At 46.2% G+C, this 18,385-nt stretch overlaps 1 protein-coding gene across 1 annotated transcript; it reads right to left on the bottom strand.

Moving 5' to 3' along the window:
- Positions 1–433: 433 nt before the first annotated feature.
- On the bottom strand, positions 434–16,796 carry IHO1 (interactor of HORMAD1 1). Its single transcript, XM_079794495.1, has 7 exons — positions 16,634–16,796; positions 15,489–15,663; positions 13,364–13,527; positions 7,569–7,617; positions 7,298–7,385; positions 2,314–2,414; positions 434–2,050 (listed from the first exon to the last, which is right to left on the bottom strand). The coding sequence occupies exons 1-7, from the start codon at positions 16,687–16,689 to the stop codon at positions 947–949; spliced, it is 1,737 nt and encodes a 578-aa protein (XP_079650621.1). The 5' UTR covers positions 16,690–16,796; the 3' UTR covers positions 434–946.
- Between the last annotated feature and the right edge of the window lie 1,589 nt (positions 16,797–18,385).

Raw genomic sequence — 18,385 nt, 5'->3', positions numbered from 1 at the left:
GCCCTGCAGGCCCCGCTGTGCCCGTTTCTGGCCCCTGCGAGCCTGGGCGGCGGCCAAACAGCAGCCGCTCCGCAGCCCTCGGTCCCGTTCTCCACCGGCTGTCGCGGCGTCCGCAGCCCTCCCTCCAAGCGGGCCCCTCGCCTCCTGTCCGCCGGGGACTGTCAGGCAGGGAAGGAGGGAAACCGGCCTGCGGGCAGCCGGGGAGGAAAGGCTGCATCTCACCGACGTGACTTCCTAGGTCAGCGGGTGAGAGAGCAGTTCAAGAGCTTAAAGGAAGGAAAAAGCACAATTGGAAAAGTTTTATCTTTATTATTTTTAGTTTTTACAAAAGAAACACATTGCAAACAATAAAAACTTCAGCAAGACATAAAGGGAAGGCAACGTCTCACACAGCCCTGCTCTCCACCGCCCCCCCCCCGCCCTCGTGGGCTCATCGAAAGGCAGGCCGTGGGGCCACAGCCCGGAGGACAGTGGAGTCCCGTGGCGTGGGCAGCGGCGCTCCGGGCACCGGTCCGGTGCCACCTCTGTCGCCGGCAGCTCTAGCGCTCCCCGTTCACCGGGACTGACCAGCATGGCCGGCCCACTCACCAAAACGCAAACGCGCTGGCAGCAATGCCGGGGAAAATAAACAACCTGGAGGCCCCGGGAGAGAGTGGTCACGTGTAGAGAATATTTTGAAGAAAAAAAAAGCGTTTGAAGTCCTGCTCCTTCAGCCCCGCCCCGAGAGGCCCTTTGCTCCCAGGGTCCCCGAGAGCCAGCGCCCCTGCACCCACAACACAGCGCCAGCTCTCCCACGGCTTCACTCCGGGAAGAAAGGGCGCACTTGTCCCCAGTGCCCGGCGTGGGCAGCACCGGACGCCAGGCCTGCCCCTTCCTAGCAGCCTCTGCCCTGGGAGCAGGGGTGCGGCAGTTTCTTTCCGGGGACCGCCCACCAGCCGCCGGCTCCTCAGCAGCTCTCGTCGCTGCTGTCAAAGCCCAGGTCGTAGAGCACAGTCTTCCCTGGCTGCTTGGCCTGAGGGGACTGGGAGCTTTCAGGGTTGAGGTCGCTGAACCAGCGCATTCGGGGGTCCCCCTGGGAGCCGTCAGAGCGCTGGCTGCTGTCCTGGGAGGGGTGCCCGCTGAGCTGCGGGAGGGCCCCGCGCGCTGCCTGCGCTGTCCTGGGTCTGAGTGCTCCTCCCGGGGCAGGGTGCGTGGGGTTCCGCCCCAGGAACCCCCGACGCAGGGGCTGAGCACGGGGTTCCTGCTGCTCCGGGAGGGACCTCTGTGAGCCAGGACCGGGAGGCTGGGGGCGCTTAGGACGGAAGGCACAGGCTTTGCTTTGGGGTTGCTCCTGCCTCCTGCCGGGGGGCCTGCCTCTGCGGGTGCTCCGGGGCGGCGGCTGGCCTTTCCCCCCGTGTTCTCCCGTCGCCTGCCCCTGCTCACCAGGGCCACCTGAACACACGTCTTTGGTTGGACGTTTGGGGCTGGTTACAAAGTTGTTTACATCCGGGGACATAAGCCGCAAGGCTCCGTGGGCAACCAGGTTCCTGACGCCAGAGGCCTGGTGGCCCGGGGTGCTGGCGCCATAGTTCTCCGAGCTGGTCTTGGGAACAAGCTGACTCTTGAGGTTAGTCTGCACGGCCTGGTCCCGGACTCCCCTGCTTCTCTTTCCTGCTCCAGCTGCCTCTTCTGGGAGAGCTGCCCGCTTTGCTCCCTCACCCCAGACATCCAACTCCCCGGGCCGCCGGGCGCCCATCCTCAGATCCCGCGTCGCAGGGAGGGCCTGGGCCTGGGCCTGCCCCGCCGCTGGCTCCCCAGAGGCCCGCTGGGCCTGGGCCTGCGGGGCGGGGCTGAGGCTCTGGGCCCGCGGGGGTGAGGTCTGGGAAGTGCTGTCGGTCACGTGCGCGGGGCCCCGAGGCCCGGAGATGAAGCTCTTCAGCTCCGCCAGGGCGCCGGGCACGTTGAGCTGGGCCAGCTGCTCGCACAGCTGCTGCAGGTCCTTGCTCTGCTGGGCAGCCGCGGCTTCCAGGAGCTTCAGGCCGGACTTCACTTCTCTGATCTCCGCCTGTCGCTGGGGCAAGGCAGTGGAAGGAAGAGCGTCACCAGCAGTGCCCGCAGAGCGGGGCAGACCGAGCACAGGCCGCGCAGCCCCGGGCCGCACCTGCTGGAGGGTCCTGGGAAAGGGAGCTGACCCTACCCCGGCCCGTTACCAAGGGGCCTGTGTTGTGTTGGCCTCTGCTCCTGGCTGAAATGTGCAACATTACAGATGCCGCTCTGGGCCTTAGTGCCAAAGCCAACAACACACCGGAGGGAAGGAGCTGGGCCTGTACTTACAGCCTCAAACTTCTTCTGCATCTCCAGGACGGCCTGCTCCAGGCTGCCTCTGTCCTGCACTGCTTCCAGCACATCCCTCTGGGCCCGCGCCGTTTCTTGCACTAAATACAGAACAAGGACAATTCACCTTAGAAGACGGTGTCCAGGCCAGTGGTGAGAGGCAGGAGGGAGGCTGGCATGGCCCCGGAGCCTGCCCTGCTAGCAGATCAGCCTTGGCGAGGAGAGGACGCCAGAGCAGGGTGCTTCCTCCACTGTCTTCCTCTCCCCCTAAGGACAGCCCGGCCTGGCACACTCAACCTCAGTGCCTCTGGGGGCCCTCAAACCTGTGGCCCAGAGAACAGCTCCTTCCTGGCCCACCTTCTGGGCCCTGTCAGCAGAGGGATCTTCCTAGAAAGCAGGTATGGTCACGCCCCCTCTGAAATCTTCACTGAAACTTTCAGTGGCACCCCACTGGCCCCACTTTACATTGGCTCATCCCCACCCCACCCCCGGCCTCCCCGCATCTCTAGGCAGTTTCCTTGTGCCGCTCCTCCCGCAGCCTGGAGCACTTCTGCCTCCGTCCTGTCACTCTGCCCTCCGGTCAGCCGCCACCCCGTCCCACGGGGCCCCCTTCCAATTGCTGTCCTTCCTCTGCTCTCAGTCTCCTCCTGGGAAACGTGCTTTCCTGTCTGGCTTGGGTGTCCCTCTCCCTGCTGGTGGCACCGTGTGTGCTCTACCATCCGTCTCACCCTCCACTTCTTATCCCCCGTTCACGTGGGCTCTACTGGGCGTGGTGACCTGAGTGCTGGCTGCTCAGGACTGAGAGTGGTTCCCCTCTTTTGCATATGGATTTACATATATTTATTTAATAACACGTTGTTGCAATGAGTCATCGCCATCATCTTGCTAGACTGCTGTCATGTGAAGATGCTCTTTCGTTTAGTCAATACACACTTGAGACAGAGAAGGGTCATCAGGCTGATGAGCAGGCGAGCCCTAAAACGAGGGTCTAAAGAAGGATCAGCCGGTCTGGAGCCACAGCCTGAGCTCCGAATGGCAGTAAACAAGTAAACATGCACAGAATGAGGTGGAACAGATGCTTCCATAGGGGCTATGACAACAATAGGAGGGGCACCCACTCCGGAAAAATAAGGTGAGCAAAGTGGAGACGGAGAAACCAGAGGGAAAAGGAGCTGGCCCTGCAAAGATTAGGGAAGGCATTCAGGCACAGGAGGCAGCAAGTACCAAGGATCTGAGGCAAAGGAAGCGCTTATTAGGACTGGGAATAGACAGGCCGGCGTGGTGTTGCAAAAAAAAAAAAATCGTGTTCTGTGTATTTTACCACAATAAAACATAAGAGATTTTTAGTTAAAGTCCATGTGTCAACCAGTTAGAAAAAGGATGTTTACTTCTATTTCCAGTACTGGATTCCTGTTCCTAAACTCAATTGTTCAAATAGTTTCCCAGACATCCGTGTAGATATTTGTAGTAGAAGGCAAATGTAATTACCCTGCCCTGGATGAGTTCCTAAATAGCAATGTTCCTTAGCAACAGTGAGCATGGCCAACACAGAAGCAGAGAAAGAGCAAGGCAAGCGAAGTGCTGGGTTCTAGAGCTGTGCTCAGAACGCAGCTGTGTCCCTGTATTCTCTCCTTGTCCCCTGGAAACACGCCTTCCTGAAGGAGCTTTTGTATTAAGCTCATTACTTTCAAAGTCTTTTTTTTCTCTTTTAAAAAGTTTCTGAAAATGACTCAAAACCATAATAGTGGAATACAATGAAAAATGATCAAACCTCTCCCATGCAGACCTTGGCTCCACTTCCTGGATTTCACATTATGAGCAGTTTCTAGAATTTTGTATTGCTACATATGCCTATCTATAGAAACAGATCGTGTATGTGCATGTGTGTGTGTGTGTGTGTGTGTGTCCCTGTCCTCTAGAAGGGGACTCACTTCATTTCTGCTTTGGCTCTAAACAGATATTTTTAACTTTTTTGTAAAAATGCTACTTTAAACCCACTCCCATGTTCTGGCCAATCTGTGGTCTCCTTACGGAGAGGATTTGCGGCATTCTTCCCTCTGAGCGATCGGATAGCGGCTCCCTTGAGACAAGATTGGGTTCTGATGCTTTTCCGCTGCTGACCAGCGACTCTCCTGTCTGTGGTTTTGCTTTCCCTGCCGTGCTGAGAGCCAGAGCAACGGTCTCGGGGCCCCGTGTATAAAAGGAGACTCCTCAGTCCCCCCTTTTTTCCAAGCGACTCTTCCCACTGTTCACTGACTGGTCACACTTCTCCACGAGATGTGTCCTGGAGCAAACTCTGTGCAAATGAGCTCTTTTCATTGAACAAGGAGTAAATATTTCCCTCCAACATGGCTCACATAGATGGCCTCATTCTTCTTCATGACATGTGCCTTGCTGAGAAAGGCATTCCTCCAAAATTATAATATCGTGGCCATGTTTTCTTAGAGTTCTCTTTATGATTATATTAATACATCAATTCATATGAAATTAGTTTTGATGTAAGAGTTATCTATTTTCCAAAATGAGATATTTTCTAATTTTTTATAGTGGTTCCTTCTTTTTATTATCCTAATGATCATATACATATATTTTTTAATTTTTTAAAATCCTCACCCGAGGATATTTTCCCATTGATTTTTAGAGAGAGTGGAAGCAAGAGGGAAAGCCAGAGAGAAATGTCAATGTGAGAGAAACACATTAATTGGTCGCCTCCTACATGAGCCCAGACCAGGGTCCGGGCTGGGGAGGACCCTGCAGCTGAGGTACATGCCCTTGATCAGAATTGAACCAGGGACCCTTCGGTCCGCAGACCAACACTCTGTCCACTAAGACAAACTGGCTAGGGCCAAATGATCATATTTTTCAGTAGAACTGATACCTATTGGGTAAAAGTACTGCTCTCTTCTAATTAGTTCACCTAAACCCAAGATAAAGTAGGATGTGGATGGCCTTGGAAATCCATTTTATTTATTTTTTAATCCTCACCCAAGGATATTTTCCCCATTGCTTTTGTATATTTTTATTTTTCTACCTTTATTTATCAGAACGTAACTCCTCTCCTGACACAAAACACACACACATCCCATCCAAGGAGCAGCTCATGAAAAACAGCAGCAACAGAACCAGGGGGCAGTGGGATCTTGTCTCACACCAGTCTGTGTGCCTGGCTCAGGAGTGCCATTGCTTTTGAGAGAGTGGAAGGGAGGGCGGGAGAAGGGAAGAGAGAAACATCAATTGGGTGCCTCCTGCAGGAGCCCCGATGGGGGGCCTGGGATCAAACCTGCAACCCAGGTATGTGCCCTTGACTGGGAATCGAATGCGGGCCAATGCTCTAACCACTGACCGCACCAGCCAGGGCAGAAACTCATTTCATTACTCCGGTCCCTGGTGTCTTTAGAGGAAGAACAGGAAGAGGTCGATTAAATGGCTTTGAGTAATCCTCTGGGTGAACAGGCCGACTGTGACGGGAAAGACCTCCTGTGAAGGCACCAATTACACGCGACAGAGAGCACGTTCCCGCAGGAGACTCCCCTTTCCTGGGGGCACGGCGCGGGCACAGCGCGCTCACACTGACGCCTGCAGCACGTGCGACTGCAAGGCCAGTGCTCTGGGCCAGCGGGGCTGCCTGGCTGGGGACAGAGGGTTTGTCTGATGCTCTCCCAGGACTAACTTCCTGCTCCTGATCACTACCTGCCAAGAAAGGGGATGACTGAGGACAGGTGCTTGTGCCCATTTTCAAGAATGACTGGCTTTCTAATTAATCGATGCCACAGTCTTCCTGCTCATCCTGCGGCTGGCTCTCTCCTGAGTCCTGCCTTCTGACAGTTAAGGAGCCCTCAGGGGTGGAGGGTCAGGACCCCACGCCTCCTATAAGCCAGACTGCGCGCCAGTGCCCTCTGCCTTGGTTTTGGGTTGGGGCCTTGGGCGCTCCCCTTCCCTGTTCTGGACCTTACATGTCACAGCGTTGCTGCAGTCCTGCTTGTAAGGCACATAGTTTAATGCGGAAAGCAGTGCTTTCCTCGGGCACTTAGGGCGAGATTTTCTATCACGTCGTACAAAGGCAGCATTCCTGGTCTGCTCTGCTCCCTGTCTTGCTGCTGCTTGTGCGGGCAGCAGCTCTAGGCTTCCAGAACCCGTTTCCAAACAGATGCACAGTTGCCCTGTGTGTGGGATACCCAGGTTGGAAGCCAGCAGACAGTACAGAGCTTCTTTGCAGACATATGGGGATTGATTTCTAAGCCACACAAAGGCATTAATTTTTGTAAATCATGAGCAATCCATCCCATGGCATTTGAGTAAGTTGGCTTCAATTTGTTTCAAATAGAAAATAAACACCCAGACAAATGCAAACAAGTGCAGATGCAGCCACCATCTTGCTGTCTAGCTGTTGGTTCCGGGAGGTGTCCGCCGAGGGAGAGCTGTGATGGCTCTTGTGTTTATTAAGGGACAGGATCAGAGTTTCAGTTAAACGGAATTCACTAATTGGCAGAGCAGGGGACCCTACAACCACAAACTGCAACTGAGGTTAAGAAAGATTCTGGGATTCACTGTGAAAAGCGCTCACTGAAACCAAGGCAGCCAGGAGGACAGCGGTGACGGGGTATTCTAGCCCTAAGGGAACAGCCTCTCCATTTCTAAGCCCTCCGGGAGCAATGCCTTTCTCGACAGCACAGCCAGCCATTGAGCTGAGACTGGCGATGCTGCGACTGCCTCAGGCAGGGAGCTGAGAAATCTGGCAGAGCTCCAGCGCGTGACTGGGTGGACATCAGTGCTGCCCAAAAGGCACTGGGACAGGGCCTTCCCACACAGAGGGCCCCCTACCCCGTTTAGTGCGCGTCACCTCTTCAGAACTAACCTTCTGTCCCCAGCCTGGCGTCTGAAACACAGAATAGAACCTCACTACCTGCAGAAACCTGGCCAGGGTCACGAAGTTCACTCATACTCCAGTGCCCTCTGCTGATGCCCTCAAACAGGAGACACTCACAGGTCTTGGCCACAGTCTCCAAAGAATCCAAAAGAGATTGGCTTCTTGAACTGAGATGTTCCTCAGACTTTTCCACGGATGTCTGCAACTAAGAAACCCAAAATCAAGAAAAAAAATTCACAGATTGTAACTAACTTGGAGAATTGTCATTTAATGATAAAAAAGTTGTTAATATATTGCTATTCTACATGAACTAAAGTCAAGACAACATAATTATTAAACTTCTTCAAGTGTAAGATGTTCTAACTCTTTGAAACGTAGCTCTGCTTACCTTGTGGATGCTTTCTCGGACATGGGAAATGAAGCTGTGCAGAGCCTCCCTGGAACAGGAGGGAAAAAAGAGAATACATGTGTGTGACATATTGAAACAGAACCGCTTCCATGAAATGGCAGGCATCCACCTAGTGTAGCCTCAAACTAGCCCTTGGTCAGAGCTGGAGACCCAACCCCGAGAAACCTCAGTGTCCAGCTGAGGAAGGAGAACATAGGCTTTCATGACCATTTCCAAGGCAAACCACTTTTCTCTTTTTCATTCTATATGCATCTAAATGAGGCTACATTTTAGCAGCTCACGTAGTTACCACCGTAGGACAGACAGGCTTTGACAGTTCTATGCCACATAACTCCGTTTTAGCCAGTGATGGACGACATATACATCTTAGCTCCCATTAGATAATGGAGCTGAAAAATTCCTATCACCTCATTGACTCCTAACTCCTGGACACATCTTAGTCTAGTGTGACTATAATAGTCAAAATAATAGAATGAGGAAGTAGGGAGACAATTCTGGGAACAATATTCATTTCTTTTTTAATATATTTTTTAAATGATTTCAGAGAGAGAGAGAGAGAGAGAGAGAGAGAGAGAGAGAGAGAGAGAGAGAAAGGTCAATGATGAGGTAGAATTATTGATCGGCTGCCTCCTGCATGCTCCACACTGGGGATCGAGATGGCTGGCAACCCAGGCATGTGCCCTGACCGGGAATCGAACTGTGACCTCCTGATTCATAGGTCCACGCTCAATCACTGAGCCATGCCTGCTGGGCAATATTCATTTCTAATGGAAAAGAAATTATAATTATTCCTCAAATAAATATCCTGCTTTTGAAAAGATTCAGATATGGATTGTCATTTAAACATTTTACAGTTTTTGTTTCTTTAATCTACATAATACAAATATAAATATAAATTTTCAAACCCCAATAGGACAACTCTTCATACCAAATCTTTTCGTGCTCCACCAAACCGACTTTGAAAGGAGAATTTAGCCGAAACCAGTTTGGCTCAGTGGATAGCGCATCGGCCTGCAGACTGAAAGGTCCCAGGTTCGATTCCGGTCAGGGGCATGTACCTTGGTTGCGGGCACATCCCCAGTAGGGGGTGTGCAGGAGGCAGCTGATCGATGTTTCTCTCTCATCAATGTTTCTCTCTATCCCTCTCTTCCTCTCTGTAAAAAATCAATAAAATATTTTTTAAAAAATGAAAGGAGAATTTAATAGAACCATTTGGAAATCTACAAACCATGTGGTGGTGTTTTTTTTTCCATGAAAGATATTGGTATATTACCAATATAAAAATATTAAAAATATCTAATATATATATATATATATATATATATATATATATATATATAATTAAATTAATCAAGATGTTAAGAATAGAATGTTATTAAAATATAAAAGCAGCCCTAACCGGTTTGGCTCAGTGGATAGAGCGTCAGCCTGAGGACTGAAGGGTCCCGGGTTCGATTCCGGTCAAGGGCATGTACCTTGGTTGCGGGCACATCCCCAGTAGGGAGTGTGTAGGAGGCAGCTGAATCAATGTTTCTCTCTCATTGATGTTTCTAACTCTATCCCTCTCCCTCTCCATTCCTCTCTGTAAAAAAATCAATAAAATATATTTTAAAAAATAAATAAATAAATAAATAAATAAATAAAAGCAGAGAATTAGGGTACCTAGAAATATAACAGAAATTAAAGAAATACAATAGTTAGAAACATAATAGAAATAGAAGTAGAGATAAAAAATATGGTAGAAATAGCTAAGGAAAGATGAGAGAAAATAGAACAAAAGACAAAGAGATGGAAAATAGTTTTTAAAAGTTAGAGGATCAATTAAGGAGATCCAACACATACCCAACATTGGAGATAAAAAAGAAAGAAGAGTGAAAATAGAGAGGAGGTTTTTCAGAAATATAATAAAAATGCCTAGAACTGAAAGACCTAAGTTTTAGGTCAAAAGAAACTACCCCATGCCCAGGGATTACGACATGCCACATTAAAGCACATTACTATAAAATTTCAAAACTATGGATAATGAGAAGGTCCTAAGGACTTCCAGAAAGAAAAAAGCAAGTGACACACACAGGATCAAGGATCAGAATGGCATCAAATTTTAAAAAGCAACATATAAATCAACAGGACAAGGAAGCAATGCTTTAGAAATGCTGAGGAAAAAGAATTTCCAATCTAGAATTTTATATCCAGCCTAATTTGCCATGAACTTTGAAGGGAAAATAAAGAACTTCCAGATACACAAGTTCTCAAAAAATTGTTTAGGTGCCATGTACTGCTATAGAAAGTTTCTGAAATATATGCTTCACCAAACCCAAGGAGTAAACTAAGAAAGAAGTGGACATAGAATCTAAGGCAGAGGATCCAACTCAGATAACAGCTGCACTACAGACTGAGAGTCCCAAGTTCAGATCAGAATTGGGAAGGATGCCTCTGAGAAGAAAATGACACTGAAAGAATTTCTGATGCATTTAAATATGTAACAAGCAGCTTTTTCAGTTTGGCTGCTGCATTTGGGAATAGACTTACGATTCCTACATAGAAAACTAAGCAAAAAAGAAAGGCAATTTTGAACATTAGGAAAATGTAATCATAGTTTATATAATTTTCCTGGGCCATCTAGAGTGGTTACAGAGTGATAAGGATATAAAGATTGAAAAATGTTTCTATAGCTATATTGGATTTTTTTGGCCAGAATTTATTAAAATTATGATTTTTCTGCCCATTATATAAATCAATATTTTAAGCTTGAACGTCTCCCTTTGGTTCATGGGAGAGGCTCCAGGGTGGTTAAAAGGATGACTAGTGCTTTCAGGGAGAGGCTCGGGCAAAAGCCAGACACCAGGGGATGCAGAGAGGTCCCTCAATGGCCTCTGGGCTCTAAGGCTCCTAGTCCTGCTAGAGGAGCAGCTGTTCTTTAAAAAAACACCAAAAACTTTATTGTTGAAAGTATTATAGATGTCCTTCCTTTGTTTCCCCCACTGACCCCTCACTGAGGAGGAGCCTTTTGAAGAAATAACTGCCCCGCCCAGCCTGGGGGCCTGCAGAGGTGAGTCAGGTGCCGCCCATCTTCTTGAGGAGGTTCACCTCCTCACCCAGGAGGCAGTTCTCCAGGAAGTCAGAGCTGAAGGCCTGTGTGGGTAGAACCCAGGGCCTGCAGCTCCAACAGGGCCTGGTTCAGGTACTCTGACTGTGTTGGCTTCCATGGCGTCCTGAGTTTTGCCCACTCATCTTGGGAAGGCTTCAGCACGTCCTGGAGGAGAATGCAGCCACCGTGCTGGTTTGCATCTTTAAGAGACACTGGACACCCTCACGCTTCTTCTCGGCCAACTCACGGAAGTGGCCCACACCCTCCAGAGCCGTCATAGTAGAAATGGAAGCCCAGAGAGAGGTAGGTGTAGGAGGCCACAGGGGCAGGTTGACCGCAGCCTCCACCTCAATGGAATAATTCTTATGAGTTTGGGAGCTCATGGTTGTTCAGCAATCGGGAGTTGAGGTAAAAAACAAACAAAACAGTATTGGCTGGTCTCAGAGGATGAGGATGGCTGAGGTGGTTGGAAAAGAGGTTGGAGGGTGGTCAGAGGCTGGAAGAAAGGGTGGCCCTGGGTCTGTTCTGTCCACTGTTGAAGCAAGAAGCAGGTCCAGGGGACTGGCAAGGGGACACTGCCTTGAATTCTTTTTAATAGAGAGAAATTCTCCAGAGTCCTCGTCATTTATTTTCTCTATGTAAATACTATATACATTTTTTGCCAACTTGTAAATAATTGTTAACAGAAATTCATTTTATTACAAAAAATAGAGGAGAAAATGAAACAGAAAGAAGGAAGGAAGGCCAGAAGGAAGGAAGGAAGGAAATATCAAGTAGGACTCAATGTTTCAAGAATTTTTTTCAGTTCAGAAAAATCAATCAAACAAAATATAACCCAAAGGCCCAGAGAACAAAAAAATTAAGACTGATCTATCTGAAGCAGTAAGAGGGTGAGGGCACCCTGCCCATCTGCAGTCCCCTACCACAGCCTTGAGGGGCCTCTGAGAAGCCCCTAGGGTGCTAGAGCCTGGATTCCTAGGGCAAAGAAGTCTGCCAAAGTCTGGGAAATTTTTATTTATCAACAGAATCAAAGTCTTCAAGTAGAGCATTTTGCTTTTCTAACTAAAGGAAGATAGTTATGCAGTATAACAGATACCTAATCTAGGAATTCTTTTAAAAATTCTGGCTCCTTCAACATCAGAGCACTAGTGGTGATGCTAAGCAATACATCTTCACTGCCACAGAAATGATAAAGTATATCTCTGCTTGGGTGTTACGATTTCTGTGATACCTAAAGATGTTGCCTTGGTAATAACTTACTAAGAAATGAACACGTTAATTTCCTCAATGGCTTCACTTTATTTAAAAACTAGAGGCCTGGTGCATGAAATTCATGCACGGGTGGGGTCCCTAGGCCTTGCCAGTGATCAAGGCCAATCAGGTTCCCAGCCTCCTCCTTCCCTCACTGCCCATGTCTGCTGCCACCCACCCCTGTTTCCCTGTCCTTGCCCAGAGCCTGACCCCAATCAGGTGATTGGAGCCTGCTGACCAGGGGGAGGGACCAGGAGGTTGGCCGGCAGGCCCCATCGGTAATCGGGGTCTGCGGGCTGGGGGCAGCTCCTGCATTAAGGGTCTTCCCCCTGGTGGTCAGTGCACATCATAGTGACAGGTCGTTCCGGTCGTTCCGTTGTAATGGTCGCTTAGGCTTTTATATATATAGAAGATATTGAGGCTCTAAATTAGTCACATATTTGTTTTAAAAATCAATAACACTAAAAAAATATAAAATTTAGGGTATATCTGAAAAAATAGCAACATTTCAAAGTGAGAAAATTAGCCTGCACTGTGGACTTAAGAATTCACATGCTATGTTCTTTTTTTTTTTTTATCCCGCCCTTGCCTCTCCCAGACATGGCAGCTACTGCTCAGAGCTGAACACGCCCGTGTCGCGGTTATGTTCTTTTTTTAAAAAAAAATTTATTTTTTATTGATTTCCGAGAGGAAAGGAGAGGGAGAGAAACATCAATGATGAGAATCATTGATTGACTACCTCCTGCACGCCCCCCACTAGGGATCGAGCCCGAAACCCAGGCATGTGCCCTTGACTGGAATTGAACCTGGGACCCTTCAGTCTGCAGGCCAATGCTTTATCCACTGAGCCAAACCAGCTAGGGCACATGCTATGTTCTTGCTCCTAAAACAAATAATGTTATCTTATTTCCTAATTCTGATGATCTGAAAAGAAAACAAATTAAAGGCAGAATTTTAGGTAAACATAATGCTACTTGAATGTTGCATTTCTCTAAGAAGTCCTTTAGCTGACTTTTCAGAGGGGCCAAAACTGTGGCAGCCATATTCAAATCTGCCACAAGTTATACTGTCAAGAAAGTAAATAAAGAGTAATTTTTAAAAATATATTTTTTTATTGATTTCAGAGAGGAAGGGAGAGAGAGATAGAAACATCAATGATGAGAGAGAATCATTGATCAGCTGCCTCCTGCACACCCCCTACTGGGGACTGAGCCTGAAACCTGGGCATGTGCCCTGACCAGGAATCAAACTGTGACCTACTGGTTCATAGGTCCACACTCAACCACTGAGCCACACTGGCCCGACAAGAGTAATAATTAGATGAACTATGAAGGCAAGAGTGCTATCATGCTGAAATTGAATTACTATTGGCACTCCACTTTCTGTTTTCCTCATAAAAGAGAAGTTATCTTGTCTACTTGAAAGGTTTGCATACCTGTCACATTTATCTTTTGCTATTTTCTTTTTCTCCTCAAACTGTTCCAAAAGGCCTTTTGATTTTCCAACTGGCAAAGGAAGAGGAAATAAGCCTCCATCATTTATATCTTCTTCAAACAGCTGGGGTTTTGTCTGGTACTTTGTGAAAATACTAGGTTCATTCTGTTAAAAAATCATTATAGCATTTCACATATAAAAATACCTATAAAATTCACTATTTTCTATACAATGCAGAGTCATAATCATAATACTAGTAAGTGCAAATCATAATATTAAGTAACATAGCATGTAGTATTTCCTTTTTTTTTGTTCATATATACAAAAAAATTATATTTTAAAAAAAGCAACTCTTTTTATTAATATAGTTTCTGCCTTACTGGCCCAGAGAGATATAAAATGCCAGCTAAAATGGCTTAAAATCAATTGCATAAATTTAAAGGCAACAATAGCTAATTATTTTTTCCCATCAACTATTTTATTTATATCTTTAAAATTTTTTAAAATTATAGTTGATATACAATATTATTTATATTAGTTTCAGGTGTACAACATAGCAATTCAACATTTATAGACCTTCCAAAGTGACAGATCATCACCTGTGTGATCTAGGTCTAGTAACCATCTGTCATGTTACATAGTTATTACAACACTAGAGGCCCGATGCACAAAATTTGTGCAAGAGTAGGCCTTCCTTCCCCCGGCTGCTGGCACTGGCTTCCCTTTGGCCACTAGCAGGCACCCAGGACCCAGGCTTCCCTCACAGCCCCAGCTTCATCTGGAAGGTTGTCCGGAAAGACATCTGGTCTAATTAGCATATTACGCTTTTATTATTATAGATTATTGACTCTATCCCCTATGCTGTACATTACATAGGACTTATTTTATAACTGAAAGTTTGTATTTTTTAATCCCCTTCCCCTTTTCTGCCCAACATCCTACTCCTCTCCCCACCTCTGGCAACCCTCAGTTTGTTTACTACACAGAATTATTTATGCTATCTCTGAGGTGATGTGTTAACATTTTCATATTAACAAGTTTAGCTCAAATTGATGTTGCTCAGCTGCTGGTGGTCTAGAGTAGTGGCAAGATGGACATGAACTGGACAGTGGGCATGCGGACACATGGTGAGCCAATCCCTGCATCTGATGCAAAGCACACTCTGGAGCAGTCAGGGAGTACATTTGCTCCTTCATGCCACTGGGCACAGTTTTTGTACTGAAATACTCATCTCACAGCATACCCTACTACTTAAAGCACTGAGCTAATCTTATTTGTTAAGTTTCTGTTTGATACAGATGAATCTGTATATAAAATCAAATCTAGTTCTAGACCAAAATAAATACATAAAATTATTTAACTCACAAAAGAAGACATGCTGGTCTTAAAAAGTCAAGGACTCAAGAGACTTGGTTTCTCACTCTGGCCCTTATTTATTAACTCAGAACCCTCATGTCCTTCTTCAAGGAGGTAAGGTAGCACAGTGCACTATAATCACAAAGCACCTGAAATTTCCTAGAAAAAATGTCCATCTGAAATAAAATTTATGTACTTTATTCCAATTTTTCTCAAGTTTTTTTTCCTATGAAATGTTTATAAATAATAGTATGACTAGTCATAGAAAATGTCATGCAATATTTGGATCTCTCTAGACATGGTCAAGGTACTGGAACAATTCTACACTAGAAGCGGTCAGTTGGACATCCTTAGTGCTGTGGCGGAGGAGGGAGAGGCTCCCGCCACCACTGCTGCGCTTGCCAGCCGTCAACCCAGCTTGTGGCTGAGCAGCGCTCCTCCAGTGGGAGCACACTGACCACCAGGGGGCAGCTCCTGCATTGAGTGTCTTCCCCCTGGTGGTCAGTGCTCATTATAGCGACAGGTCGTTCTGCCATTTGGTCGATTTGCATATTACCATTTTATTATATAGGATTATATAGGATGCTTTAGTAATAGAAGAAACTGCAAATATATTTTTTGCATTTCAAACTACCAAGTCAAGCGAGTCACCAATAAGCACACATCCATTTAGAAGAGTAAATATAATCCAACAGAATAAGTCATCTTTATAGCTTATCTCCATAATGGCGGTGAAATGTGTGCAGAGAAATTCTGGCAGTCAGACTCACATCCAGAGAACCCTTTTGTGATGGTTTTGGGTCTCTCAAATGGACACCAACATCCAAAGGTGCTGACAGGGTCTCTGAACTTTCTGGACAGAACTGGGATCCAAAGAGGAACTGAGAGTCACTGAGACTGGAATAATCACTCTGATTATTAGCCCAGCTAGATGACTTAGTGGTCCTGAAATTAAGCAAGAAAAGAAAAGTCTAGCAAATGGAAAACATCTTGAACAAATAAAATCACTATTCATTTTAGAATATTCTGGGCAGAGTGCTAGCTTATTCTGACTCCCTGAACACTGCCACTATGGCCTATAAAGAAACAAGAAAAAGCTGAATGCCAGGTATTTTGATTACAACAACCTGGGAACAATCAGATGGGAATTCAAACAATAACACCATTATTGCTTGTATAATAGCACTGTAGGGTATTAACACCATTTTGGAGATCAAAGATCATAAAATTTTTAGGGATTAAGAGAACATTATCTTTTTAAAAGTTGAATCTTTTCATCACTAAAGGCTATGGCATATGCATATAACTGAAGCAATAAGCTAGGTTTACATATAACCACATGACTAAGTCTCAAAATCTAATTTTGAGTTCAGAAAAAAGTAAAAACTAAATGAGCACTATTACATATCATTTATGTAAACTTTTAAACCTACAACATACACCACCATGAAGGTGGGACCCTCCTGATGGGCCCTCTCTCTCTCTCCCATGTGAGGACACAGCAAGCCAGGAAGGGACCTCTCCCCAGAAACTAATTATGCTGGCATCAGGTTCTAGGACTTCCGACCTCCAACACTGAGAACATTTCTGTTGGTTCAGCCATCCATTTATGGCACTTTGCTTCGGTAGCCCAAGCAGACTGTCTAACTCTCACAGTCCCTGGGCATCAGAGTCCCTAGGCCCCGTGCTGGACACAGAGTCATTGCTTAGTTAACACACATAGCTGAATGCACAGTGCTTTTATCATCATAAAATAGGCGAAAGGAAAAAGACAGCATGGGAGGGTGCAGCAGTACAGGCAAGGGGAAGAAACTATATGGGGTAACTATAACCAACAGGAAGGGGGGCCTTTTTCCATGAAATAAATATAACTAAAAGATCTTTAAGTATCAGACTACATAACCGAAAAACTTACCCAGAGGCTGAGGGAATGCTGAGCATATCTTTGATATTCCAGACATTAAAATTCATTTCTTATGATTATTCCTATTTAAAAAAAAAGAGAAACATTAATTTAAAAGGTTAATATAATCCCCCCCCAAGATTGCTTTACTGGTGATGATATGTAGATGAGGACATTTCAGTAGTTATATTTTCATTCAATTAGTGAAAACTCCCATTACCTATGAGCCAGAAACAGGCATTCTCTGTTGTTAAACTTCGTACAAATTTCTCTCCTTGATACCAACAGAGAGCCCAGTCACCTGTGAAATAGTAAATCCGACTTCCATCCTCTGCCTTCTAGGTCTTTTCTCTTGCCACCCTACTAATAATCTCCTTTTAGAAAAAGCCCAATAAATCCCACTTCATTGCCTTGATACAATGATTTAATGTATAAGCAGTTCTTCCTGGACAATAGGATCTTGGAATGCCAAGAGAGCTGAGGAGTTGGCAGTAAAGAAGCTGGACGAAGAGCGAGTGCTTTGTGCAAAAGCCTTCCCACAGCCCTAACTGGTTTGGCTCAGTGGACAGGGCGTTGGCCTGTGGACTAAAGGGTCCCAAGTACGATTCCGGTCAAGGGCACATGCCCGGGTTGCAGCTTGATCCCCAGCAGGGGGTGTACAAATAAATACCAAAAAAACAAACGCCAAACTGATTAAAAATGGGCAGAAGAGCCCTAGCTGGTTTGGCTGTTAGCACATCAGCCCTTGGACTGAAGGGTCTTGGGTTCGATTCCAGTCAAGGGTACATACCTGCTTAGGAGGCAACCAATCGATGTATCTCTCACATGTTTCTCTCTCTCCCATCCGCTTCCTCCCTTCCTTCCACTCTCTGAAAAGCAATGGAAAAATATCCTCAGGTGAGGGTTAACAAAAATTTTTTTTAATTTAAAAAGGATCTATCTATATAAAAGGCTAATATGCCGTGTCCTTCCCTCCATCCAGGTAATGACCTCACATAGCAATGCCCAGCTTCCTCTCCCTAGCGACTAGCCTCCTTGGAGTTTCTTCAGCCCAGGAACATGACTTGCTTTATAGCCAGGTGCAAACATTTTACATTTTAACCAAATGTCTGTGAAGCATTTTCCAGTGCCTCATCTCATTTGATCCTCTCAGAAGTCCTGGAGTAGGTACATAGGAGATTTGGTGAAATCCTATTTTCTTTTCATTAGCCAGAAAACGGAGATTTAGAAAGCTTAGAATCTTGACCTGACTGAAAAGAAGAAATGGTGGACCTTGAAAATGACTTCAGGTTTTCTCACTGCGCCGAATATAGTCAAACACTGCTGCAGTTAAATATTTTATCCTTTGTTCTCCCTGCATGATCTACAATAATAAGCTGTGTGTTGATATTTACTGCTGTGTTGCTGACAATTACCTAAAAGAGAAGTTGGAGTGCTTCAGTAGGTTGGGAAAAGTTTAGCTAAATCAGAAAGCAGGTCTAATTAAGCAAGTTTATTCTATATCTATAAAAGGCTAAGTTGACTCGAACATGCGCGATACACATAAAGCTCTCGCTGGTGCCAGTCGCACACATGTGTTTTCCATCTGTCATTGTCAATCGACCACGGGGTTAGACAATCTTGTACTTTACCAAACGGGTGGCCTATATTTTTATTTGCTAAACCTGACACCCCTACTCTACTGCCACCAGCTTGGATGACTGCAATGGCCTCCAGACTGGTTTCCCTGATTTCCCCTTCTCCCATTTCATATTCTCTTCTCTA

Source organism: Cnephaeus nilssonii (assembly GCF_951640355.1).
Source record: "Cnephaeus nilssonii genome assembly, chromosome: 17".
Classification (NCBI taxonomy): Eukaryota; Metazoa; Chordata; class Mammalia; order Chiroptera; family Vespertilionidae; genus Cnephaeus; species Cnephaeus nilssonii.
The sequence above is the reverse complement of the archived record's forward strand: the minus strand, read 5'-3'. Positions and strand labels throughout refer to the sequence as shown.

Excerpts from the sequence above, each read along its gene's own strand:
- IHO1 (XM_079794495.1), bottom strand. The coding sequence starts at position 16,689 with ATGAATTTTAATGTCTGGAATATCAAAGATATGCTCAGCATTCCCTCA. Across the intron at positions 7,618-13,363 it reads GCAAAAGATAAATGTGACAG|GGAGGCTCTGCACAGCTTCA; the intron begins GTATGCAAACCT and ends CTCCTGTTCCAG. Across the intron at positions 7,386-7,568 it reads TCCGAGAAAGCATCCACAAG|TTGCAGACATCCGTGGAAAA; the intron begins GTAAGCAGAGCT and ends TGGGTTTCTTAG.